The sequence below is a fragment of the Microcaecilia unicolor genome, chromosome 7 (assembly GCF_901765095.1).
Source record: "Microcaecilia unicolor chromosome 7, aMicUni1.1, whole genome shotgun sequence".
NCBI lineage: Eukaryota > Metazoa > Chordata > Amphibia > Gymnophiona > Siphonopidae > Microcaecilia > Microcaecilia unicolor.
Genome location: NC_044037.1, coordinates 135,574,332 through 135,601,793, shown reverse-complemented (window position 1 = coordinate 135,601,793; position 27,462 = coordinate 135,574,332). Strand labels below are relative to the sequence as shown.

The following is a 27,462-nucleotide window of genomic DNA, read 5'->3' as shown; positions in this document are numbered from 1 at the left end:
ACAACTTACCTATAAACCCCCTAATATCCCAAACCATTAAAACAACCCATATCAACTACCCTACTACCCATTTATACTTAATTCTCCCAAAACTACCCCGCCAAAACTACCCCATCCAACACAATTATTCCAATAACTACCACCCCCAAAGGTACCAACATACAACCCCCACCCCCCAAAACTAGGCCTCCAATTACACCATCTACCAACAGTACCTCCCCACCCTCGCCCATCTACACAACCCCCAAACTATTTTGCTTGGTTTTTTTTTTAATTCCCCCTCCAATCTTACATGCACTAGCCTCCTCTCATAATCCCAACTTCTTCCCCCGCTTCCTAGCAGCAGAATGTGTTTTGTCTGCATCAGGCAACCTAGCACCTGAGATTTTTCAAAAGCTGCCAAAGTACAGCTGTGGAGAACAGAAACAAGTAAAAAGCAGATTTTCAAATTGTGTTGTCATAATACCCATGCCATTCATCTGTCTTCAAAGCCATTTAAAAGCATCATTCTTGTTAGAACGCAGAGCAAAAAGATAAAAATGGGGGGGGGGGGGGGGGGGAAAAACCTCCACCACTATCCAATACCTACCTTAACATTATCCGATTTCATTTCAGCTTCTGTGTAAAGTCCTTTCATAAAACCAGTTGATCGGATTACCTTCAAAACACAAAATTTGAACCAATCACTAAGACAAAGAAACAAAACTAGGATCCTGAACCAGTCACTGAGGTAGAGAAACAAACTAGGATCTTCCATATATTTTCACTTGTATGCAAGAGTTTTCCTCCTAGATCTTAATTTTCAACAGGCTTTCCTCATGATCTTTATAATCTTGAATTACTAATATTTTTATTTATATTTAAATGTTTTCACAGAAGTGCTTGCTATCTGCCACAGGGCCCATTTTATTCCTGCAAGCTCTGTTCCAGATAACACACACCAGTCTTTAGTAAAAGACCCCCCCCCCCCCCCAATATGAGGTATAAAAACATCATTTTATCAATTCATTGCAATAAAAAAAAAGGACAAAACGAGGATGGGAGGGAAAAAATAATCACAAAACAGGAAAAAAAAAAAAAAGCAAACACTCTCCTGAGTAAAGAAAAACTTGATGCTAGGTTCTACAACCATGTTAATTTCAGGTGAATACAAGCAACAATTATTCTTCAGAGGGCCCAGCCCGGAATACACAGAAGATTGATTATTCAAGATTTGGAAACAGATTTAAGAAATCCCTTGACCAGAAACTAGCATAGGCATCGCTATGGGGTTGCAAGGGCTTGAAGACATTTCTTATGCTTTGGGTATCCAATTTGCCCTCAAAGCCAAACCCAGTACACTCAAAATCATTTGTACACCGACCACCAATACTAGCCCTCTAGTCTGTTTCCATGGATGAGGGGAAAATCAGCTCCAAAGGACTGTTTGTTGCCTGCTTCACTAGGAATCTGGGCCATAGCCTTCCTGGTAGCGGCATACTCTAGCTGGTGCACCAGGCCATATGTCTGCGCCATCCAACACTGAAAAGCTGAAGGCAGTACCAGACACCTCCCAAATGGGAGTGAAATCAGCTGAGCTCCTTCTGCTGGGCAGGGGAACATAACCCACTTGGCTGGGCTGGGCTGACCTGGCCTAGAAAATAAGGAGCATTGATTTTGAATTCATTTAAATTGTAACTAGATTGATCAATTTATTGATTTATTAAAAAGTTTTAAATCCCAAACCATCTCCAAATCTGGGCGGGTTACTTCAAAACATACACAATAAATTAAAATATTATAACCAAACACAAAGAAAACACAATTCTCATAAAACAAATTCAAATTAAGTGTAACATTCAAATTTATTGTCTATATGTGCTGCTAACAAGCTTGTCTAGGACAGGCTTGTGTACAATAGTATGCTTTCATTATTTTTCTGAAGGTCAAATAAAATAGTATATTTCATATTGTATCTATCAAATCATTCCATAAGGATGGGATAGCAAATCTAAATAGCGACTCCTGATAGATAAGTCTAAATGAAGGTTCTTCTAGTAAACCTTTAGCAGAAGAACATAAGGAGCAAAGTATTGTGTGCATTTTCAAAAGAGAAGCAATGCTAGGTGAAGCATTATCATGTAAGGCCTTGGATATCAGCATGAGAATCTTAAATGTTATTCTAAATTGAATAGGTAGCCAATGAAGTTGAATTAATTATAAGCGTAGTATGAAACAAGGGGTATTGGATATTAAATGAGCAGTTGTATTTTGAGCTACTTCAATAGCACGTAGTGACATCTGAGACAAACCAAGAAAGAGTCCATTACAGTAATCAAAAAGTGGAAATACAAAAAAGACTGAGCAATGGTCCTGAAGTTATCAGGACTCAAAAGTTGGATCACCATCATTCCATGGAGCTAAATAAGAATTTGAGTCTTATTCAAACAAAATTTGTTAGCTGATAACTATTATTTTACCAACCATATTGTTATGGTGCTGATATATAGCAATTTAATAATACAAAAAGAGAAAAACAGAGGTAAAAACCATGTGGCCTATCCAGTCTGCCCAACCATACGATCTACTATCCCTTTCTCCCCCATAGAGATCCAATGCATTTGTTCAAAGCGTTCTTGAATTCTGATACAGTCTTCATCTCCACCACCTTCATCGGGAAGCTTTTCAAGCATTCACCACCCTTTCTATCAAGAAGTATTTCCTTAGGTTACTGCCGAGACTGTTGCCTTTCACCTTTATCCTTTCTTTCAATTGAAAGACTCACCTCCTGTCATAGGAGCCAACTTTTCAAAATGATTGGAGGTGCTGATTGATTTTTTTTTTTTTTTTTTACAGGTGGTACATTCCCCTCTCCCTCAACCCCCTCCCCCTCATCCTCTGTCCCCCCTCCCTCCCCTCCTCCCTGTCCCTCTCCCCTGACCCCCCTCTGAGTTCCAGGCCCCCCTCCCTCCCCTCCCTCCCAGTTCCAGGGTCCCGGTCTCCCTCCCTCCATCCCAGTTCCAGGGTCCCCCCCCCCACTCCAAATTTTAGAAGTCATCTATTTTACCTCTGGGTTAGGGCAGCAGCAGCAGTAGAAAGCATGCAGGCTCGGCTCGGTGCTTAGTTGTTTTCCCTTCTCTCTCTCAGCTCTGGCCCCGCCCTTGCAGAAACAGGAAATGAGGGTGGGACCAGAGCTGAGAGAGAGAGAAGGGAAAACAACTAAGCACCTGGCCGAGTCTGCATGCTTTTTACTGCTGCTGCTGCCGCCCTAACCCCGAGGTAAAATAGATGACTTTTAAATTCGGAGGGAGGGGGCCTGGAACTCGAAGGGAGGGAGGGAATGAACTTCCGGTGGGTGAAATATTGGGGGTGCTCGAGCACCCACAGCACCCACGGAGTCGGCGCCTATGCCTCCTGTGCATTTATGCCATGGAAGTATTTAAAGATCTCCATCATATCTCCCCTCTCTCACCTTTCTTCCAAATACCTATTGAGATCGTTAAGTCAGTCCCCATAGGCTTTATGACGAAGGCCACTGACCATTTTAATAGCCATCTTTTGGACCAACTCCATTCTGTTTATATCTTTCAAATGAAGTGGTCTCCAGAACTGTACACAGTACTTTAAATTATACCTTTGTATGTCTCTGGTGAGATCTCTCCACCCTTTTCCTGCTGGCCATTCCTTTCTCTATGCACCCAAGCATCTTTCCAGCTTTTGCTATCACCTTTTCTATCTGTTATCTCAGATCACATATGATCACACACACAAGCCTTGCTCCTCTCATGCACAGAGGTACTTCACCCTCTAAACCAGGGGTGGGCAACCTCTGTCTTCGTGGGTCACAACACAGTTGGGTTTTCAGGATATTTCCAAAGAATATGCATGAGATCTATTTGCAGTGCATGCAAATAAGTCTTGCGCATATTCATTGGGGGAAACCCTGAAAACCTGACTCAGGTGCAGCCCTCAAGAACCAGGGGGGGCCACCCCTAACCTAAACAGCACCACTCCCTCAAGTTTTTGTAGCCCAAATGCATGACCCTGCATTTTTTTGCATTAAATCTAATTGCCAATTTCTGGACCATTCTTCAAACTTTGCAAGGCCCCTCCTCATATTATCCACACCATCAGAGAGTGTCTTCTCTACAGAACCATAGCACATAATTTTAAAATGATGAATTACATTAAGAAAGTGACGTAATCCCCAGGAATGGACGTTTGAGCTTAGAGCTCTGTCGGAGCAGTTACTAAATAGTATTTTCCCCTCTGCGTGCTGAATTTCACCTCTCTCCTCAGTGGTTTCCTCTGCAGTTCATACAGGGTATTGCAAACAGGAGTGAACTTGGTGATGCCGCTGTAATAGCGCCGGCAAGTAACCTTGGCGGGAAGCACCTACATAAGTTTAAATACCTTCCCAATGCAGAGGATTGCCAATGATCGCGTGCAGACCGGGTGAGTGGGGCCGCTGGGAAAACGGCGCTGGAGCCGTCCAATTCTAAGAACAAGGCAGCATTGGTTAATGCAGATGTGAACGAAGAGATTACAAAGGAGAACGCTGCCCAATGGTTTGAATGCATTAAAAAGTGAAATGAAGGCAGTGTAATGCAATGTCCAGGCAACGTTGGCGGAAATCTGTCAAGATGTCTGCGAAATTGGCGGTTGATTTGAGCGGGCCAAGGAGTGCCTAGATGCCCTGGAAAGCCAGGTACAACGTTTACTATCTGTGGAAAGGGGATATAGGGTATGATACATACCTGTAGCAGTTGTTCTCCGAGGACAGCAGGCTGATTGTTCTCACGACTGGGTTGACGTCCGCGGCAGCCCCCACCAACCGGAAGAAGCTTCGCGGGACGGTCGGCACGCAGGGCACGCCCACCGCGCATGCGCGGCCGTCTTCCCGCCCGTGCGCGACCGCTCCCGCCAGTTGAATGACTAGCAAAAGATGAAACACACAACTCCAAAGGGGAGGAGGGAGGGTAGGTGAGAACAATCAGCCTGCTGTCCTCGGAGAACAACTGCTACAGGTATGTATCATACCCTTTCTCCGAGGACAAGCAGGCTGCTTGTTCTCACGACTGGGGTATCCCTAGCTCTCAGGCTCACTCAAAACAAGAACCCAGGTCAATTGAACCTCGCAACGGCGAGGGAACAACAGAAATTGACCTACGAAGAACAACTAACTGAGAGTGCAGCCTGACCAGAATAAATTCGGGTCCTGGAGGGTGGAGTTGGATTTACACCCCAAACAGATTCTGCAGCACCGACTGCCCGAACCGACTGTCACGTCGGGTATCCTGCTGGAGGCAGTAATGAGATGTGAATGTGTGGACAGATGACCACGTCGCAGCCTTGCAGATCTCTTCAATAGTGGCTGACTTCAAGTGGGCCACCGACGCTGCCATGGCTCTGACACTATGAGCCGTGACATGACCCTCAAGAGTCAGCCCAGCCTGGGCGTAAGTGAAGGAAATGCAGTCTGCTAGCCAATTGGAGATGGTGCGTTTCCCGACAGCGACCCCTAGCCTGTTAGGGTCGAAAGAAATAAACAATTGGGCGGACTGTCTGTTGGGCTGTGTCCGCTCCAAGTAGAAGGCCAATGCTCTCTTGCAGTCCAATGTGTGCAACTGACGTTCAGCAGGGCGGGTATGCGGCCTGGGGAAGAATGTTGGCAAGACAATTGACTGGTTAAGATGGAACTCCGACACCATGAAGGAGAAAGGCATCTGACGCTAGCCTGCCGTGTGTCTGAAGCCTGGAACAGAACAGAGGCAGCTTGTGGTTGGTCTGAGAGGCGAAAAAGATCCACCGAGGGGGTGCCCCACTCTCGGAAGATCTTGCGTACCACTCTGGAATGGAGCGACCACTCGTGCGGTTGCATGACTCTGCTCAGTCTGTCGGCCAGACTGTTGTTTACGCCTGCCAGGTACGTGGCTTGGAGAAGCATGCCGAACCGACACGCCCAACGCCACATACCGACGGCTTCCTGACACAGGGGGCGAGATCCGGTGCCCCCCTGCTTGTTGACGTAATACATTGCAACCTGATTGTCTGTCCGAATTTGGATAATTTGGCAGGACAGCCGATCTCTGAAAGCCTTCAGTGCGTTCCAGATCGCTCGGAGCTCCAGGAGGTTGATCTGCAGATCCTTTTCCTGGAGGGACCACAGACCCTGGGTGTGAAGCCCATCGACATGGGCTCCCCACCCCAGGCGGGATGCATCCGTCGTCAGCACTTTCGTGGGCTGCGGAATTTGGAATGGACGTCCCAGGGTCAAATTGGTCCGTATGGTCCACCAGAGCAGTGAAGTGCGGCAACTGGTGGAGAGGCGGATGACATCCTCTAGATTCCCGGTGGCTTGGAACCACTGGGAAGCTAGGGTCCATTGAGCAGATCTCATGTGAAGACGAGCCATGGGAGTCACATGAACTGTGGAGGCCATATGACCCAGAAGTCTCAACATCTGCCGAGCAGTGATCTGCTGAGACGCTCTGGTCTGCGAAGCCAGGGCCAAGAGATTGGTGGCCCTCGCTTCGGGAAGGTAGGCCTGAACCGTCTGGGAATTCAGCAGCGCTCCTATGAATTCCAGAGACTGAGTTGGCTGGAGATGGGACTTTGGGTAATTTATCACAAACCCCAGCAGCTCCAGAAGTTGAATAGTGCACTGCATGGACCGGAGGGCTCCTGCCTCCGAGGTGTTCTTGACCAGCCAATCGTCGAGATATGGGAACACGTGCACTCCCAGCTTGCGTAGGTAGGCCGCTACCACCACGAGGCACTTTGTAAACACTCGTGGGGCAGAGGCGAGCCCAAAGGGCAGCACACAATACTGAAAGTGCCGTGCGCCCAGGCGGAATCTGAGATACTGTCTGTGAGCTGGCAGTATCGGGATGTGAGTGTATGCGTCCTTTAAATCCAGGGAACATAGCCAATCGTTTTTCTGAATCATTGGCAGAAGGGTGCCCAAGGAAAGCATCCTGAACTTTTCTTTGACCAGGAATTTGTTCAGGCCTCTCAGGTCTAGGATGGGACGCATCCCCCCTGTTTTCTTTTCCACAAGGAAGTACCTGGAATAGAATCCCTGCCCTTCCTGCCCGGGTGGTACGGGCTCGACCGCATTGGCGCTGAGAAGGGCGGAGAGTTCCTCTGCAAGTACCTGCTTGTGATGGGAGCTGAAAGACTGAGCTCCCGGAGGACAATTTGGAGGCAGGGAGGTCAAATTCAGGGCGTATCCGCACCGCACTATTTGGAGAACCCACTGGTCGGAGGTTATGAGAGGCCACCTTTGGTGAAAGAATTTTAACCTCCCTCCGACCGGCAGGTCGTCCGGTACGGACACTTGTAGGGCGGCTATGTTCCCGTGGATCCAGTCAAAAGCCCGTCCCCGGCTTTTGCTGTGGAGGCGCAGGGGGCTGCTTAGGCGCACGCTGTTGACGGGAACGAGCGCGCTGGGGCTGTCCCTGTGCCTGACGAGGCCTTCGGGCCGGCTGGTTGTACCTACGCTTTGCAAAAGAATAGGGTGCAGCCTGCCGAGCCCGGGAAAAACGCCCGCCCGCGGGGGCGGGTGCTGAAGGCGCCCGGTGGGAGAGCTTGTCGAGAGCGGTTTCCCGCTGATGCAGTTGGTCAACCATCTGCTCGACCTTCTTGCCAAAAATATTATCCCCCCCGCAAGGGACGTCAGCCAGTCTCTGCTGGGTGCGGTTGTCCAGGTCAGAGGCACGCAGCCATGAGAGCCTGCGCATCACTATACCTTGGGCCGCAGCACGAGATGCCACGTCACAGGTGTCAAAAATCCCCCTGGACAGGAACTTTCTGCACGCCTTCAGCTGCCTGACCACCTCCTGATATGGCCTGGACTGCTCCGGCGGGAGCTTATCGACCAGGTCCGCCAGCTGTTGCACATTGGTCCGCATGTGGATGCTCATATAGAGCAGGTAAGATTGGATGCGGGTCACGAGCATGGAGGATTGGTAGGCCTTCCTCCCAAATGAGTCCAGAGTGCGAGACTCCCGCCCCGGGGGCGCCGAGGCGGTATCCCTCGAACTCCGTGCCCTCTTGAGAGCAGAATCCACGACCGCTGAGTCATGGGGCAACTGGGGCCGCATGAGCTCTGGGTCAGAGTGGATCCTGTACTGGGACTCTGCTTTCTTGGGAATGGTGGGGTTAGTTAGTGGTCGCACCCAGTTCCGAAGCAGCGTCTCCTTCAGGACATTGTGCAGCGGTACCGTGCAGGACTCTCTAGGTGGTGATGGATAGTCGAGGACCTCGAGCATCTCGGCCCTCGGCTCTTCCACAGAGACCACGGGAAAGGGAATGCTTATAGACATATCCCGCACAAAGGAGGCAAAGGAGAGACTCTCAGGAGGTGAGAGCTTCCTCTCCGGTGACGGCGTGGGGTCCGAGGGAAGGCCCGTAGACTCCTCTGAGGAGAAATATCTCGGGTCCTCCTCTTCCCCCCACGAGTCCTCATCCTCGGTATCGGACATTAGCTCATGTAGCTGAGTCCGGTACCGGGCCCGGCTCGACGTCGAGGCACCGAGGTCTCGGTGTCGTCGAGCGGTGGACTCCCGCGCCGGCGGGGACGGAGCTCCCTCCATCGACGTCGACGGGGACTCCACCTGCGTGGCGGTCGAGACCGGCACCGCAAGCGGCGCAAGCACCCCCGACGCCGGCACAGCCTGGCGCATCAGCCCTTCCAGGATCCCCGGAAGGATGGCTCTGAGGCACTCGTCCAGGCCCGCTGCCGGGAAAGGCGGTGGGGCCGGTAAGGGTGTCGGTGCCAGAAGCTGCTGGGGGCCAGGAGACGGCACCGAGGTGCCGGAACCCCGACGCGTCGGTACCTCCACCACCGACGGAGATCTCTCCTCTCTGCGATGACGCTTCGGCGTCGACTCCTCTTCAGGGTGCACCGAGGGCTCCCGGTGACGGCGCTTCTTATCTTTTTTCCGGTGCACGTCACCGGCGCCGGAGGGCATGGAGGAGGAGGAGGTCGATCCCCCTCGGTCTCGAGGTACCGGGTCCGACAGGGTTCGGTCCCGTGGCTCACGAGCTGAGGGAGTGACCGGGGCCGACTGCCCACGCGGCCTCTCAACCCCACTCTCACCGGCGGACCGGCGGGCCGACGGGACCTGTTCTCCTGGGGTCGCTGCCATCGGTGCCGATGTCTCGGGCATCGATACCGGTACCGAAGACCCGGCCTTCGATACCGATGCCGTCGAGGTCGACGTCGAGGGGCCGGCGCAAGTTCCAAAAAGACGGTCCCGCAGAACTTGCCTCGCAACCTGAGTCCGTTTCCGGAGACCGAGACACAGCGCGCACGACTTGAGATTGTGCTCCGGCCCGAGGCACTGGAGGCACCAAGCGTGGGTGTCGGTCTGCGAGATCGGCCGGCCGCAGCGACCACACTTTTTAAATCCACTCGGGACCTTCGAGGACATCGACGGAAAAATCGCGTCGGCGAAGTCAAAGTCGGCAATGGTGGCTAAAATCACACCACGAAAAAATTAGCCGACCGAGCGGCCACTAGGCCGCAACGAGGCGTCCCCGCTGGAAGCGAGGGAAAAGGGGAGCGCGTGCTCCACACGCGCGAAAACCTTTTTTTTTTTTTTTTTTTTAACAATACAAAGAAAGAAAAGAAAGAGGAACCGAACGGGAATCCAAAGCAACGATCCGCGTAAACGCGGTCGAAAAATCCGGCGGCTGAACGGAGAGAGAGGCAATTGCACAACTCTCTCCAGTCGCGGAAAAAAAGTAACTGGCGGGAGCGGTCGCGCACGGGCGGGAAGACGGCCGCGCATGCGCGGTGGGCGTGCCCTGCGTGCCGACCGTCCCGCGAAGCTTCTTCCGGTTGGTGGGGGCTGCCGCGGACGTCAACCCAGTCGTGAGAACAAGCAGCCTGCTTGTCCTCGGAGAACACATGATGCCTTGAGTGGGGCAGACCTCTTTCTGCAGTGCTCCGGAGGCTCCCCGCTTCTCTGTGTCTAAAAAGATGACAAAGGGACTTTTGGTACTTACCAGATTGGTACCCCTGTATGGACAAATATCTTACGACATCACGTCCTGGCATGTTCTCAAAATTGAATAAAAAAGAAAAAGAGAAGTCTCGGGGCAACGATGACAACATGGCGGCGACTCCGGGGCCTGCAGCACGACAGTTCACTGAGGCTCAACTGAAAAGCCGACAGCGGAAGGTCACAGATGCTGGAGCCCCAAATGCCTAAGCTCTCGGGGCAGCGCCAATGCTCAGCAAACTAACAGAGACTTTCTGGGGTGGAAGACATCGCAACCGCCATGTGAACGCAATTGGGACAGTTAAAAGACCAGGTGCTCAATCTGGATGATTTTAAAAACAGATCGCACCAAAACAAGCCAATATTGATTGGTTTCCCTGAGACCATCCAGGAGCACATGTTGGGGCAATGCGTGGAGCGGCTTTCCTTTTCTGTTAGCAATGGCTCACTGAGTCTGGAATGAGCCCGTCGGGTTGGTCGCAGGTGTGACGTTGTGGACCGCCCGAGAGCAGTGGTGGCAAGAATTATGCCCACAAACTGGAGTTATTCTGGGCCTATAAGCACCAGAATGAGCAGCTCCAATATAACAGGGAACAGGTACTGTTGTTAAAAGATTAGTCGCCAGTGCTACTAGAACAGCGCCGCCGATTCACTGCAATTCCTAGCAGGAATGGAAAGGAATGCAAAGTGTGTTTTCAAATTTCTATAAGTCCTTAAAGTCTATGCGGATGGCACATGAAAGACAGCGAATGATACATACCTGTAGCGGGTGTTCTCCGAGGACAGCAGGCTGATTGTTCTCACGACTGGGTTGACGTCCACGGCAGCCCCCAACAACCGGAACAAAAACTTTGGGGGCAGTCCCGCACGCAGGGCACGCCCACCGCGCATGCGCAGCCGTCTTCCCGCCCGTGCGCGACAGTTCCCGCTCAGTTGAATGACAAGCAAAGGAATGAGTAAAACACAACTCCAAAGGGGAGGAGGGAGGGTAGGTGAGAACAATCAGCCTGCTGTCCTCGGAGAACACCTGCTACAGGTATGTATCATTCGCTTTCTCCGAGGACAAGCAGGCTGCTTTTTCTCACGACTGGGGTATCCCTAGCTCTCAGGCTCACTCAAAACAAGAACCCAGGTCAATTGAACCTCGCAACGGCGAGGGCATAACAGAAATTGACCTACGAAGAACAACTATCTGAGAGTGCAGCCTGACCAGAATAAATTCGGGTCCTGGAGGGTGGAGTTGGAATCAAACCCCAAACAGATTCTGCAGCACCGACTGCCCGAACCGACTGTCGCGTCGGGTATCCTGCTGGAGGCAGTAATGTGATGTGAATGTGTGGACAGATGACCACGTCGCAGCCTTGCAAATCTCTTCAATAGTGGCTGACTTCAAGTGGGCTACTGACGCTGCCATGGCTCTAACATTATGAGCCGTGACATGACCCTCAAGAGTCAACCCAGCCTGAGCGTAAGTGAAGGAAATGCAATCTGCTAGCCAATTGGAGATGGTGCGTTTCCCGACAGCGACCCCTTTCCTATTGGGGTCGAAAGAAATAAACAATTGGGCGGACTGTCTGTGGGGCTGTGTCCGCTCCAGATAGAAGGCCAACGCTCGCTTGCAGTCCAATGTGTGCAACTGACGTTCAGCAGGGCGGGTATGTGGTCTGGGAAAGAATGTTGGCAAGACAATTGACTGGTTAAGATGGAACTCCGACACCACCTTTGGCAGGAACTTAGGGTGAGTGCGGAGTACTACTCTGTTATGATGAAATTTGGTATACGGAGCATGAGCTACCAGGGCTTGCAGCTCACTGACCCTACGAGCTGAAGTAACTGCCACCAAGAAAATGACCTTCCAGGTCAAGTACTTCAGATGGCAGGAATTCAGTGGCTCAAAAGGAGGTTTCATCAGCTGGGTGAGGACAACGTTGAGATCCCATGACACTGCAGGAGGCTTGACAGGGGGCCTTGACAAAAGCAAGCCTCTCATGAATCAAACGACTAAAGGCTCTCCAGAGATGGCTTTACCCTCTACACGATGATGGTAAGCACTAATCGCACTAAGGTGATTCCTTACTGAGTTGGTCTTGAGGCCAGACTCTGATAAGTGCAGAAGGTATTCAAGCAGGTTCTGTGCAGGTCAAAAACGAGGTTCTAGGGCCTTGCTCTCACACCAAACGACAAACCTCCTCCACTTGAAAAAGTAACTCTTTTTTAGTGGAATCCTTTCTAGAGGCAAGCAAGATGCAGGAGACACCCTCAGACAGACCCAACGAAGCAAAGTCTACGCCCTCAACATCCAGGCCGTGAGAGCCAGAGACAGAAGGTTGGGGTGCAGAAGCGCTCCGTCGTTCTGCGAAATGAGAGTCGGAAAACACTCCAATCTCCACGGTTCTTCGGAGGACAACTCCAGAAGTAGAGGGAACCAGATCTGACGGGGCCAAAAAGGCGCTATCAGAATCATGGTGCCGTGGTCTTGCTTGAGCTTCAGTAAGGTCTTCCCCACCAAAGGTATAGGAGGATAAGCATACAGGAGGCCGGTCCCCCAATGGAGGAGAAAGGCATCCGACGCCAGTCTGCCGTGTCCCTGTAGTATGGAACAGAACAGAGGCAGCTTGTGGTTGGTCTGAGAGGCGAAAAGGTCCACCAAGGGACTCTCGGAAGATCTTGCGTACCACTCGGAATGGAGCAACCACTCGTGCAGTTGCATGACTCTGCTCAGTCTGTCAGCCAGACTGTTGTTTACGCCTGCCAGGTATGTGGCTTGAAGAAGCATGCCGAACTGGCAGGCCCAACGCCACATCCCGACGGCTTCCTGACACAGGGGGCGAGATCCGGTACCCCCCTGCTTGTTGATGTAATACATTGCAACCTGATTGTCTGTCCGAATTTGGATAATTTGATAGGATAGCCGATCTCTGAAGGCCTTCAGTGCGTTCCAGACCGCTCGGAGCTCCAGGAGGTTGATCTGAAGATCCTGTTCCTGGAGGGACCACAGTCCCTAGGTGTGAAGCCCATCGACATGAGCTCCCCCCCCCCCCCCCACCCCAGGCGAGATGCATCCGTCGTCAGCACTTTCGTGGGCTGCGGAATTTGGAATGGACGTCCCAGGGTCAAATTGGTCCGAAGTGTCCACCAGTGCAGCGAATTGCGACAACTGAGGGACAGGCGGAAGACATCTTCTAGATTCCCGGTGGCTTGGCACCACTGGGAAGCTAGGGTCCATTGAGCAGATCTCATGTGAAGACGAGCCATGGGAGTCACATGAACTGTAGAGGCCATATGACCTGGGAGTCTCAACATCTGCCGAGTTGTGACCTGCTGAGACGCTCTGGTCTGGGAAGCGAGGGACAGGAGGTTGTGGGCCCTCGCTTCGGGAAGAAAGGCCTGAGCCGTCTGTGAATTCAGCAGAGCTCCTATGAATTCCAGTTTGGAGAACCCACTGGTCAGAGGTTATAAGAGGCCACCTTTGGTGAAAAACTTTCAACCTCCCCCCGACCGGCAGGCCGTCCAGTACGGACACTTTGATGGCGGCTATGTTCCCATGGATCCAATCAAAAGCCCGTCCCCGCTTTTGCTGTGGAGGCACAGGGGGCTGCTTAGGTGCACGCTGTTGACGAGAACGAGCGCGCTGGGACTGTCCCTGTGCCTGAGGAGGCCTTCAGGCCGGCTGGGTGTACCTACGCTTGCTGTAGGCGTAGGGCGCAGCCTGCCTGGCCCGGGAAAAACGTCCACCTGTAGAGGTGGATGCTGAAGGCGCCCGGTGGGAGAGCTTGTCGAGGGCGGTTTCCCGCTGGTGTAGTTGGTCCACCAACTGCTCGACCTTCTCGCCGAAAATGTTATCCCCCCGGCAAGGGACATCCGCCAGCCGTTGCTGGGTGCGGTTGTCCAGGTCAGAGGCACGCAGCCAGGAGAGTCTGCGCATCACTATACCTTGGGCCGCAGCTCGAGATACTACATCACAGGTGTCATATATACCCCTGGACAGGAACTTTCTACACGCCTTCAGCTGCCTGACCACCTCCTGAAAAGGACTGGACTGCTCCGGAGGGAGCTTATCGACCAGGTCCGCCAGTTGCTTCACATTGTTCCGCATGTGAATGCTCGTGGAGAGCTGGTATGACTGGATGCGGGTTACGAGCATGGAAGATTGGTAGGCCTTCCTCCCAAACGAGTCCAGAGTGCGAGACTCCCACCCCGGGGGCGCCGAGGCGGTATCCCTCGAACTCCATGCCCTCTTGAGAACAGAGTCCACCACCGCCGAGTCACGAGGCAATTGGGGCCGCATTAACTCTGGGTCAGAGTGGATTCTGTATTGGGACTCCGCTTTCTTGGGAATGGTGGGGTTAGATTATGGCTTCTGCCAGTTCCGAAGCAGTGTCTCCTTGAGGACATCGTGCAACAGTACCATGGAAGACTCTCTAGGTGGTGATGGATAGTCAAGGACCTCGAGCATCTCAGCCCTCGGCTCATCCACAGAGACCTCGGGGAAGGGAATGCATATAGACATATCCCTGACAAAGGAGGCAAAGGAGAGGCTCTCAGGGGGCGAGAGCTTCCTCTCCGGTGAAGGAGTGGGGTCGGAGGGAAGGCCCTCAGACTCCTCTGAGGAGAAATATCTGGGGTCTTCCTCCTCCCCCCACGAGGCCTCTTCCTCGGTGTCGGACATGAGCTCTTTCAGCTCAGACCTGAACCGGGCCCGTCTCGACTGCGAGGAACCACGTCCTCGATGGTGGCGTCAAACGGTGGACTCCCGTGCCGGCGGGGATGAAGCTCCCTCCATTGACGTCGACGGGGATTCCACCTGCGTGGCGGTCGACACCGGTACCGCAAGCGGCATCGGTGTCGGAGGCCTTGGCATCGGGCTGGAGCACGCTGGCGCCTCCATCAACAGCACCGGGGGCGCAAGCACCCCCGGAGCCGGCAAGGCCTGGCGCATCAGCCCTTTCAGAATTCCTGGAAGGATGGCTCGGAGGCACTCGTCCAGGCCCGCTGTCAGGAAAGGCAGGGGGCTGGTGTGGGAGCCGGTGCCGGAAGCTGCTCGGGTCCAGGAGACGGTACCGAAGCACCCATGGACTGACGTAGCGATACCTCTTCGACCGAGGGGGAACGCTCCTCTCGGCACTGCCGTTTCCTCGGTGTCGATTCATCTCTGGAGGCACCAGAACTAGCAGTCCCGTGAGCCGTGGGCGACCGATGCCGATGCTTCTTTGGTTTCTTTCGGTGCCCATCCTCGACGCTCAGTGGCAGAGATGAAGAGGAGGTAGAACCCCCCCTGGCCTCGAGGGATCGGGTCTGACAGGGTTCGGTCCCGATGGCCCTGGGTAGAGGGAGTGGCCGGGGCCGACTGCCCGCACGGCCGCTCACCCCCGCCGTCGCCGGAGGTCCGGCGGGCCAACGGTACCTGTGCTCCTGGGGTCGATGCCATCGTCAGTGTCGATTTCGTCGACATCGGTACCGGTACCGAAGACCCAGCCATCGACACCGATGCCGTCGATGTCGAAGGGCCGGCACAAGTTCCAAAAAGTTGGTCCCGACGAACTTGCCTCGCCACCTGTGTCCACTTTCGCAATCCGAGACACAAGGTGCACGTCTTGGTATTATGCTCCGGGCCAAGGCACTGAAGACACCAAGCGTGAGTATCGGTTTGCGAGATGTGCCGGCCGCACCGACCACACTTCTTGAATCCACTCGGGACCTTCGAGGACATCGACGGAAAAATCGCGTTGGCGAAGTCAAAGTCGTCGATGGTGGCGGTGAAAAGCACACCCAAAAAAGAAACGACCGAGCGGCCACAAGGCCGCAACGAAGCGCCCCCGCGCTAAGACGACGAGGGGACAAACTTTTTTTTTTTTTTTTTTAGAAAGAAAAGAAGCGCGAATGCGCACGAAAAAGAAAATTTGCGGCTAAGCCGCGGTCCGGTTTCCGGGGCTGACCAAAAGAGAGACGGTAACACGTCTCTCCTCAGCGCGGAATCGAAAAAAACTGAGCAGGAACGGTCGCGCACAGGCGGGAAGACGGCCACGCATGCGCGGTGGGCGTGCCCTGCGTGCGGGACCGCCCGCAAAGTTTTTGTTCCGGTTGGTGGGGGCTGCCGTGGACGTCAACCCAGTCGTGAGAACAAGCAGCCTGCTTGTCCTCGGAGAAAACGTTTTACAAGAGGCACAAGACTGTTAACAGTAGATAAGTACATAAGTGTTGCCATACTGGGCCAGACCAAAGGTCCATCAAGCCCAGAATCCTGTTTCCAACAGTGGTCAATCCAGGTTACAAGTATCCAAAAACAGTACATTTTATGCTGCTTATCCTAGAAACTTTCCCCAAGTCCATCTTAATAATGGCTTATAGACTTTTCTTTTAGGAAATTATCCAAACCTATTTTAAACCTCGCTAAGCAACAAATTCCAGAGTTTCATTACATGTTGCGTGAAGAAATATTTTCTCCAGTTTGTTTTAAATGTACTACTACTACTACTATTTAGCATTTTTATAGCGCTACTATGTAGCTTCATTGCATGCCCACTAGTCCTAGTATTTTTGGAAAGAATAAACAAGCGATTCATGTCTACCCATCCCACAGCACTCATTTTATAGACCCCTATCATATCTCCCCTCAGCCATCTTTTCTCCAACTGAAGAGCACTAGGGAAGTCATCCCATTCGCTTTATCATTTTCGTGGCCCTTCTCTGTACCTTTTCTAATTCCACTATATCTTTTTTGAGATGCGGTGATCATAATTGCACACAGTATTCGAGGTGCAGTCGCACCATGGAGCGATACAAAGACATAACATCCTCATTTTTGTTTCCCATTCCTTTCCTTATAATACCTAACATTCTATTTGCTTTCTTAGCAGCCGCTGCACACTGAACAGAGGATTTCAACGTATCAACGAAGACACCTAGATCCCTTTCCTGGTCGGTGACTCCTAATGTGGAACCTTGCATCAAGTAACTATAGTTTGGGTTCCTCTTTCCCACGTGCATCAATTTGCACTTGCTTACATTAAGCGTCATATGTCCTGATACACCATAACTCCCTTCCGTGAAAGGTGCGGTCGCTGCTGGGCGGGCAGGCAGGCCTCTACATCTCCTTGCACCCTTGTACATATTGGGGTTATTGTTCTGGTGGGATTGTTTGAGGCACTGCAGGGGTTCCTTTTACCTGTCTTGTGGTAATGTGTGGGCATGCTTGTGATTGAGGTGTATGGAGTGTGAAATGTGGGCTGGAGAGGAGTCCTGTTCCATGGTTTGCTTCATAGTGAGGGCTGGGCGCCTAGGGGCTTTCTATGGGGTATGAATGTCATTTTTCCCGGTATGTGTGTTGTTCTGTTTGCATGAGTTCATCACAGGGTAAGCCTATCCACTTGGGCTTCCTGGAATGTTTGTGGGATTACTTCCCCTATGAATCGAACTAAAACCTTAGCAGCTCAGAATCGACGTGGAGGCCAGGTTGTCCCCGGAGGACCATCTGAAACTGCACCTGCACTGGCTAGGAATGGTTCACTGCTCCCGTGTCAAGTCGTAGCGGAGGCGTGGTGATCTTAATACATAGATCTTTGGCCTGCCAGTCTGAACTTTTAAGGACCAGGAGGGCCATTATGTAGGTGTGCAGCTAAATTTACAGGGATAAGAGCACATTCTAGTGGGGGTTGCAGTTTTGCACAAATTGGGATCTTGTTGATCCCTGGCACTTACTCCACCTAGATGAGAATGATTTCAAACACACTTCTTGGGTACATCATATGTTATCTTGCTTGACCACATATTAGTCAGTACATTTCTTTTCCCTCATATGCTCTGCTACAATTGGTCCACAGGAAATTTCAGATCATGTTTTGAATTAGGTGGACCTGGATGCAGAACCTTACTTCCACCAGCGCTCCAGGTGGCATTTTCCCGCCTACCCTTTTGCTTCCCCTGATTTTGGTAAATATTTGCAAACTCTGTGGAAAGAGTTTTCGTCTCAAATCAGCAGCATACAGATGACCCATGTTTGTTTTGGCCCACAGCTAAGGTAGTCTTACGAGGGGATATTGCATACATCAGTGCCCGCAATAAGCAAACTGCTCAGGGCATTATAGCACGAGTGGAAATTGTGAGGGTTGAAGCATCAGTACGTGGCACGCCCCACACCTGCCCTTTATGAAACACCAATTACCGTGTTGCTTTAAATTCCCTGCTTCACCCCTCCGAAGGGACACCACCTTGTAGTGGTGGAGGGGCTTCTGTGTTTCAATGACTCAGAGGGCTATGCTGAAGGGTTACCCATATCAGACAGGCCTCTGAAGAGAAACCAGACAAAGAGTGTCCCAAACTGGGAGAGTGGTAAGATGGTGACCTGAAGTTCGTATGTCCAGTGGCCCAGCTGCCCTCTGAAGTTTTGTCTTCTTTATGTAAATTCCCTCTCTGCAATTGCACTTTCCTTAACTGAGAGGAAGGGAACAACCAGAGGTAAGCCGCTGATGGCCAGCGTTTTGTCACCTGAGAAGCAAGTGCGGGACCACTGCGCGTCGAACTGCCCACAAATGAAAGGGTTGGCGAGTCCTTTGATTAGCGCCGGCGAAGGAGTATCAACGCTCTTGGACCTGGAAAAACAACTCCATCGCTCCCGAATTATTCAACCACCATGTCCAAAGGAGTGGAGGAGTGAGTTAGAGGAATATGCTGAAACGGAGGACGTTTACAGCAGAACCCAAATCGGCGGAACCACTCCTAAACACCTCAAGAGAAATCACCTTGGAGTTTTTGGCTTCCGTGGAGGTTACATTGAATGCCATCTGGAAGGTGCTTCGGGACCTGACGGTGGTAGTAAATAACTTTGTTTCAGATATAATCTTACTGGACAGTTACATGGACAATTTGACTGAACCCTTTGAGAGTGAAAAACTGATATAATAAATGAAGTTCTACACAAGCTAGAAGTGGTTATGATCCTGAAAATGATAATGGACCAGAAACTTTGAATGATAAGATGGATGTTATTGTGGATGATTAATGTCGAGATTATTGTTTTTCCCAGAGTTCCAGGTATGACTCCTAAAGTTTTCCTCAGAAATATTTCCTTAATTATTACTTTGAAAGGAGTGAAGCCTGTGAAAACTGGGATTGCTTTAATCAGTGGGATTTGAATTAGAGACTTAAGTATATGTATTGTTAAATAATTTCTGGTTTTTAAAAGAGAGAGAATGTAATCAGATGTATTATTTCTAACTAAAATCTGGACAATAAGTATGCTCTCAATGAAATGAATTGAGTATACACCGTATTTGGTCTTGAAGAAGCCAACCAGATGATCAATGTGGAATAATGAATTAGATGAGTAATATCTGGGGATAATCAGGTTAATACCATGTTTTCTGTTTACTGTTTAATTGATCTCCTTATCTCACTCTCCCTATTTTTCTTCACTTTGTGGTCTCAGAAAGAGAAAGATTGTATATAATCCATATATCTAGTTGGGATTGTTTTCTTCTTATCTTGTATTAATGTGCAGTCATCTCTGTATTACTGTTTGCAAGTGACCCTTGTAAAATAAAGTCCCTGCTTCACGAGTGTGCTTCACATATGCTGCTTTTATTTCCAAATACAATTTTTTTAAATTTGGTAAAAGCTAGTAAACCCTTGGCTTGGGTGATGAAAACTGGGCATAGCTCTTGCTACCTTCCTCCCTTCAGCAAGCTGAGGGTGGCATAACCACTAAAATGGAAGATATTGCGGAAATGTTGTTGTCTCATTTTTCTCACCAGTATGCAACTGTAGATGACGAAGGGAGGGCAGCTCAAATTGCTGAGACAGCCCAGTTTACCTCGACTAAATGCAACAGCGGTGGATGACTTGAATCAACCTTTGCGGGCCAAAGAGCTTCAGTGAGCCATTCAAGCCCTTAAACAAACTCGGCTCCTGGCCCGGATGGATTGACAGAGGAATTTTACAAATTGCTGCAACTGCAGCTAATGGGCCCCCTTTTGGGCTATTACAATACCATGGTCATGGAAAGCGAAGATAAGTAACTGTAGCAGGTATTCTCCGAGGACATCAGGCTGATTGTTCTCACATGTGGGTCGGCGTCCACGGCAGCCCTAGGAACGGAGATTTTCCAGAAAAATCTAAAAAAAAAGCTCTGCAACAGCCAATAGGGTGCGGGACGGACATACTGCGCATGCGTGGCCATCTTCCCGCCCGTGCGCGTCCGTTCCCGCCTCAGTTAAATGAAAAGCAAATAAAGAATAAAACAACAACTCCAAAGGGGAGGTGGGCGGGTTGGTGAGAACAATCAGCCTGCTGTCCTCGGAGAAGTATCTTCGCTTTCTCAGAGGACAAGCAGGCTGCTTGTTCTCACATGAGGGATATCCCTAGCCCCCAGGCTCACTCAAAACAAGGAAGAAGGTCAATTGGGGCTCGCAACGGCGAGGACATAAAGATTGACCTACGAAGAAACAACTAACTGAAAGTGCAGCCTGGAACAGAATAAAATTGGGCCTAGGGGGGTGGAGTTGGATTCTAGACCCCGAACAGATTCTGCAGCACCGACTGCCCAAACCGACTGTCGCGTCGGGAATCCTGCTGAAGGCAGTAATGAGAGGTGAATGTGTGGACTGATGACCACGTCACAGCTTTGCAAATCTCTTCAATAGTGGCCGACTTTAAGTGGGCCACTGACGCTGCCATGGCTCGACCATTATGAGCCGTGACGTGACCCTCAACAGTCAGCCCAGCTTGGGCATAAGTGAAGACAATGCAATCTGCTAGCCAATTGGAAATGGTGCGTTTCCTGACAGCAACTCCCCTTCTGTTTGGGATCAAAAGAAAAACATTTGGGCGAACTGTCTGAAGGGGCTTGTCCGCTCCACATAGAAGGCCAATGCTCTCTTACAGTCCAGTGTGTGCAACCGACGTTCAGCAGGGCGGGTATGAGGACGGGGAAAGAATGTTGGCAATACAACTGACTGGTTCAGATGGAACTCCGACACCACCTTCGGCAAGAACTTAGGAAGCGTACGGAGGACTACTCTGTTATGATGAAATTTAGTATAAGGAGCATGGGCTACCAAGGCTTGAAGCTCACTGACTCTACGAGCTGAAGTAACAGCCACCAAGAAAATGACCTTCCAGGTCAAGTACTTCAGATGGCAGGAATCTAGTGGCTCAAAAGGAGCTTTCATCAGCTGGGTGAGGACGACGTTGAGACCCCTTGACACTGGTGGAGGTTTGACAGGGGGCTTTGATAAAAGCAAACCTCTCATGAAGCGAACAACTAAAGGCTGTCCAGAGATAGGCTTACCGTCTACACGATAATGGAAAGCACTAATTGCACTAAGATGAACCCTTACGGAGTTGGTCTTGAGATCAGACTCTGACAAGTGTAGAAGGTATTCAAGCAGGCTCTGTGTAGGACAAGAGCGAGGATCTAGGGACTTGCTGTCAGACCAGACGGCAAACCTCCTCTTCATGGAATCTTTCCTGGAAGCAAGCAAGCCTCGGGAGACATCCTCAGAAAGACCTAAGGAGGCGAAGTCTACGCTCTCAACATCCAGGCCGTGAAAGCCAGAGACTGGAGGTTGGGATGCAGAAGCGCCCCCCTCATTCTGAGTGATGAAGGCTGGAAAACACTCCAATCTCTACGGTTCTTCGGAGGACAACTCCAGAAGAAGAGGGACCAAATCTAACGAGGCCAAAAGGGCGCAATCAGAATCATGGTTCCGCGGTCTTCCTGCAGTTTCAGCAAAGTCTTCCCCACCAGAGGTATGGGAGGATATGCATACAGAAGGCCCTTCCCCCAATGAAGGAGAAAGGCATCTGACGCTAGCCTGTCGTGGGCCTGAAGTCTGGAACAGAACTGAGGAACCTTGTGATTGATCTGTGCGGCAAAAAGATCCACCGAGGGGGGTGCCCCACTCCCTGAAGATCTTGCGTACCACGCCCATGTTGCGCGACCACTTGTGAGGTTGCATTAACCTGCTCAATCTACTGTTGTCTACGCCTGCCAGATACATGACCTGGAGAAACAAACCGTGACGGCGAGCCTAAAGCCACATCTGGACGGCTTCCCGACACAGGAGGCGAGATCCGGTGCCCCCTTGCTTGTTGATGTAGTACATGGCAACCTGGTTGTCTGTCTGAATTTGAATAATTTGATTAGACAGCCGATCTCTGAAAGCCTTTAGAGCATTCCAGATCGCTCGCAACTCCAGGAGATTGATCTAAAGACCTGATTCCTAGAGGGACCAAGCTCCCTGAGTGTGGAGCCCATCTACTTGAGCCCCCCACCCCAGGATAGATGCATCCATAATCAGCACTTTTTGAGGCTGAGGAATTTGGAAGGGACGTCCCAAGACCAAATTGGATCGAATTGTCCACCACTGAAGGGAATTGTGAAATTCGGAGGACAGTTGGATCACATCCTCTAGATTCCCCACAGCTTGATAACACTGGGAAGCTAAGGTCCATTGAGCAGATCTCATGTGAAGGCGAGCCATGGGCTGAGCTGTAACCTGCTGAGACGCTCTGGCCATGGAAACGAGAGACAAAAGATTGTCTGCCCTCGCCTCGGGGAGATAGGCATGAGCCATCTGTGAGTCCAGCAAAGCTCCTATGAATTCTAGTTTCTGAACTGGAAGGAGATGGGACTTTGGGTAATTTATGACAAACCCGAGTAGCTCCAGCAGTTGAATAGTCATCTGCATAGACTGTAGAGCTCCTGCCTCCGAGGTGTTCTTCACCAGCGAACTGTCGCGATAAGGGAACACGTGCACTCCCAGTCTGCGTAGCGACACTGCAACCACCGCTAGGCATTTTGTAAACACCCTGGGCGCAGAGGCAAGCCCAAAGGGCAGCACACAATGCTGGAAGTGTCGAGTTCCCAGACGAAATCGAAGATACTGCCTGTGAGTTGGAAGTATCGGGATGTGGGTATAGGCATCCTTTAAGTCCAGAGAGCATAGCCAATCGTTTTCCTGAATCATGGGAAGAAGGGTGCCCAGGGAAACCATCCTGAACTTTTCTCGGACAAGGAATTTGTTCAGGGCCCTTAGGTCTAGGATGGGACACATCCCCCCCTGTTTTCTTTTGCACAAGAAAGTACCTGGAATAGAATCCCAGCCCTTCTTGTCCTGGTGGAACAGGCTCGAACGCATTGACACTGAGAAGAGCGGAGAGTTCCTCTGCAAGTACCTGCCTGTGCTGGAAGCCGAAGGACTGAGCTCCCGGTGGACAATTTGGAGGTCTGGAGATCAAATTGAGGGAGTACCCTAACCGGACTATTTGAAGAACCCACCAGTGAGAGGCCACCTTTGGTGAAAAAATTTTAACCTCTCCCCGACCGGCAGATTGTCCAGCACAGGTACTTTTATAGTGGCTATGCTCAACTGGAGCCAGTCAAAAGCCCGTCCCTTGCTTTTGCTGGGGAGCTGCAGGGGCCTGTCTGGGCGCACGCTGTTGATGCGAACGAGCGCACTGGGGTTGAGCCTGAGAAGGTTGTCGGGAAGGTAGATTGTACCTACGCCTATTGCATAGGGAGCACTCCTCCTTCCCCTGAAAAAACGTCTAGCTGTTGAGGTAAATGCTGAAGGCGCCCGATGGGAGAGTTTGTCAAGGGCAGTTTCCCACTGGTGAAGCTGCTCTACCACCTGCTCGACCTTCTCACCAAAAAATATTATCCCCCCGCAAGGAACATCCGCAAGCCGCTGCTGGGTCCGATTATCCAGGTCAGAGGCACGCAGCCAGGAGAGTCTGCGCATCACTATACCTTGAGCAGCGGATCTGGATGCAACATCAAAAGTGTCATAAGCACCCCTGGACAGGAATTTACGACACGCCTTCAGCTGCCTGACCACCTCCTGAAAAGGCCTGCCGTGCTCCGGAGGGAGCTTATCCACCAAGTCCGCCAGTTACTTAACATTGTTCCGCATGTGAATGCTCGTGTGGAGCTGGTAGGACTGAATTTTGGACACGAGCATAGAGGACTGGTAGGCCTTCCTCCCAAAAGAGTCTAAAAAGAGTCTTCCTCCCAAAAAAGTCTATAGCTGAGGCGAAATCTCTAGTACTTCTGGCTCTCTTGAGAGTGGAATCCACAACCGCAGAGTCATGAGGTAACTGCAACCTCATCAACTCAGGTTCCCCATGGATTCGATACTGGGACTCCGCTTTCTTGGGGATGGTGGGATTAGATAACGGTTTCATCCAATTCCTCAGCAATGTCTCCTTAAGGACATTATGCAGAGGGGCAGTGGATGACTCCTTAGGTGGCGAAGGATAGTCAAGGACCTCGAGCATCTCAGTCCTGGGCTCATCCTCAGTTACCACCGGGAAGGGAATGCCCACAGACGTTTCCCGGACAAATGACGAGAAGGAGAGAGACTCCGGCGGAGAAAGCTTCCTCTCAGGTGAAGGAGAGGGATCAGAGGGAAGACCACAAGACTCCTCAGAAGAGAAATATCTGGGATCTTCCCCTTCATCCCAGGAGGCATCCTCCTCGGTATCGGACAAGAGTTCTTGAACTGCAGTCCGAAACCGGGCCCGTCTCGACACCGAGGAATCATGTCCCCTATGGCGATGACGAGAAGTCGACTCCCATACTGGCGGGGATGAAGCTCCCTCCAACGACGTCGACGGGGAGTCGACCTGGGTGGCAGCCGAGGCCGATGCCGCAAGCGGTACCGGCGTCGGGGACCTCACCACAGGCGCAGAGCCAGCTACCGCTTCCATCGACGGTACCGAGGGCGCAAGCAGTACCGGTACCGGAGCAGACTGATGAAGCAGCCCTTCCAGAAGGCCTGGAAGAATGGCTCGAATGCTGTCCTCCAAAGTCGCTGTCGAGGAAGGCTATGGGGCCGGTACTGGAGTCAAAGTCAGAATCTGTGAAGGCCTGGGAGGCGGTACCGGGCTGTCCGAAGATCAACGCACCGACACCTCTTGTATGGAGGGTGAGCGCTCCTCCCGGCGTCGACGCTTTCCGGGTGCCGAATCCTTCAACGCCCCAGAGCTCCCGGTACCGTGTCTCGAAGGAGACCGGTGCCGATGCTTCTTCGCCTTCGCTCGAAGCACGTCACCGGTACTGCTCGGTACCGACGAGGGCGTGGAATCCACACGCCTCCTCGGGGTCGGGTCCGACATCGGTCGGTCCCGGTGGGCCTGCCCAGCAGGAGCCTTCTAGACAGGTGGAGACCCACTCGACAGCTCACTACTCCCAGCTAAAGGTGAAGTTCGGACAGCCATTACCTGCGCTCCCGATGCCATCCCCGGTGCCAATGTCGACGCCGAGGAATCAGTCGGAGCTCCGAAAAGACGGTCCAGAAGAGCTCTTCTCGACGCCTGTGTCCGTTTTTTCAAACTCAGACACAACTTGCAAGCGTCTGGGCAATGGTCAGGCCCAAGGCACTGGATGCACCAGGAGTGCGGGTCAGTGCCCAAGATCGACCGCTGGCACCGAGCACACTTCTTGAAGCCACTGGGAGGCTTCGATGACATCAGCGGAAAAATCGCAGCGGCGAAATCAAACGGCTCGATTGTGCCAACTAAGGGCACAAAAAAGGAGTACTGCGGACGTGCGGCCAAAGAAGGCCGCAACGGAAATGAAAGGAAACTTACCAGGAGACAAAAACTAACAAAATGAGGGTTTTCTTTTTTTTTTTTTTTTAACTGGAAAGAGAAGAAAAAAAGGCGACGAAAAACAAAAAGAAAGCGGTAAACAACACGCGAAAGGCGCCTAAGTTTTTCCTGGGACCTGAGGGAGAGAGACTGACACGCTGAGGCAGGAACGAACGCGGGCGGGAAGATGGCCACGCATGCACGGTACATCCGTCAAGCGCCCTACTGGCTGCTGCAGAGCTTTTTTTAGATTTTGCTGGAAAATCTCCGTTCCTGGGGCTGCCGTGGACGCCGACCCACACGTGAGAACAAGCAGCCTGCTTGTCCTCTGAGAACAGAGTTTCCATCCCATACTAATGTGGCACTCAGTCTTTTACTCAAACCAGACAGGCAGGCAAGTCTTCCCACAGCATATCGTCCTATATCTCTTATTAATGTGGATGTTAAAATTCTTTCATGCATTTTAGCAAATAGGCTTGCAGTGTGCCTGCTTGGGTTCATTAAGAAGACCAGGTTGTTTTCATTAGGGGCAGGCAATGGTGGTCAATGTGCGGAAGCTGGCTGTTGCTGATGTTTCGTGGGCCGCTGTTGTTGACTAGACTGGACACAGAGCAGGCTTTTGATGGCCCTTTCTTTTCAAAAAACTCAGCTCATGTGGGCACTGAGGGTTGGTTTTCTCACTTCCTCAGGCTGTAGCAGCACTACATACCAATCCCCTGGCTACACTGTTGGTGCGTACGTCTAGTAGCACTACAGAAATGATAAGTAGTTAATGGTAGCCGAATGGCTACATTTCCTATCCAGTGTGGCACTCATTAGGAATGTCCCCTCTCCCCACTGATTTTTTATCTTGAACCTTGAACCTTTATAATGTATGCTGCGCAATTCTTAAGCCATGGTTGGGGTTCACGTCCAGGATGTAGACATCAAGGTCTATGCCAATGACCTGCTACTAATCTCGAGGGACCACCGAGTTTCTCTGCCTGCGATACTGAACCTCATCTTGGGCTATGGGGACCTAACGGGATTTTGGCTTAATTTACAGGTAATCAATAGAAATAAAACAGAAAATAGGATGATAGTCCAATAAAAAAGGTATCATCTTATTTTCTTTTCTATGTTTTATTTTATTTCTATTGATTATCTTTAGATCTTTAGAAGTGGACTAACATGGCTACCACATCTCTACTCAAGATGGCTTAATTTACAGAACTCTCTGGCTATGCCCACCATACCAATGTTGTGTACATACTGGGAGAGGAACTTTCCTCTTACTTGAGCTGAAGAGCTTCTAAAATACGTGGAGGGGCATTAGAAAACATTAGAGAACCATGCGAAAAACATAACAAAAAATATGTTTCACTCAATGGAGAAACTTAGAAGAATAAAACCTTTTTTTTTTTCATGACTTCCGGTGATGCGGTGAGCAGAGCAGCAGCAGCTGAGCTCGGCTCTGAGGTCTCCCGTGATAATTAATGCAGTTTCAACGCTGAAAACTGACCAAAACACTAACGTGCGGTGAACAATTTATGGAAAAGTACTTACAAAAAACCTCACCCGTGATGGCGCAGAAATCAACGCGGAAAGAGAAGAGCAAGGTAGGAGGCGACAAATCCAAAATGGCGGATGAAATCGCAACGCCGGCCTCGAGCTTCACTGACACACAATTGGAGCAGTTAACCGCGACAGTGATTAAAGCGATGGACCCGCGCTGGAGCGCGCTTTCGCAGCAAGTGGAGGCAATTAAAACCGGCCTAGACTGATTGGCAATCCAAACGGGAGACCTGGAGACGAGAGTAACAGCGCTTGAGGATGATGCCCGCTCGCAGGCCCCTGACATAGTGAGCCTCAAAAAGCAAATGGCGGCACAAGCTATGAAACTGGA

General features: G+C 51.1%; 1 protein-coding gene and 1 long non-coding RNA gene across 3 annotated transcripts in view; both read right to left on the bottom strand.

Moving 5' to 3' along the window:
- TRAF3IP1 (TRAF3 interacting protein 1) overlaps positions 1–27,462 on the bottom strand; it is a 1,208,890-nt gene that overhangs the window by 1,136,140 nt on the left and 45,288 nt on the right. For both annotated transcript variants that reach the window (XM_030210669.1, XM_030210670.1), the window contains exon 2: positions 590–658. In XM_030210669.1, coding sequence (XP_030066529.1) covers positions 590–658 — 69 coding nt within the window. The remainder of the gene's footprint in view (positions 1–589; positions 659–27,462) is intronic.
- On the bottom strand, positions 12,002–25,517 carry LOC115474949. The gene is made up of 3 exons (XR_003942944.1): positions 25,408–25,517; positions 24,687–24,688; positions 12,002–12,011 (listed from the first exon to the last, which is right to left on the bottom strand). It is a non-coding gene; the product is annotated as an uncharacterized LOC115474949 (long non-coding RNA).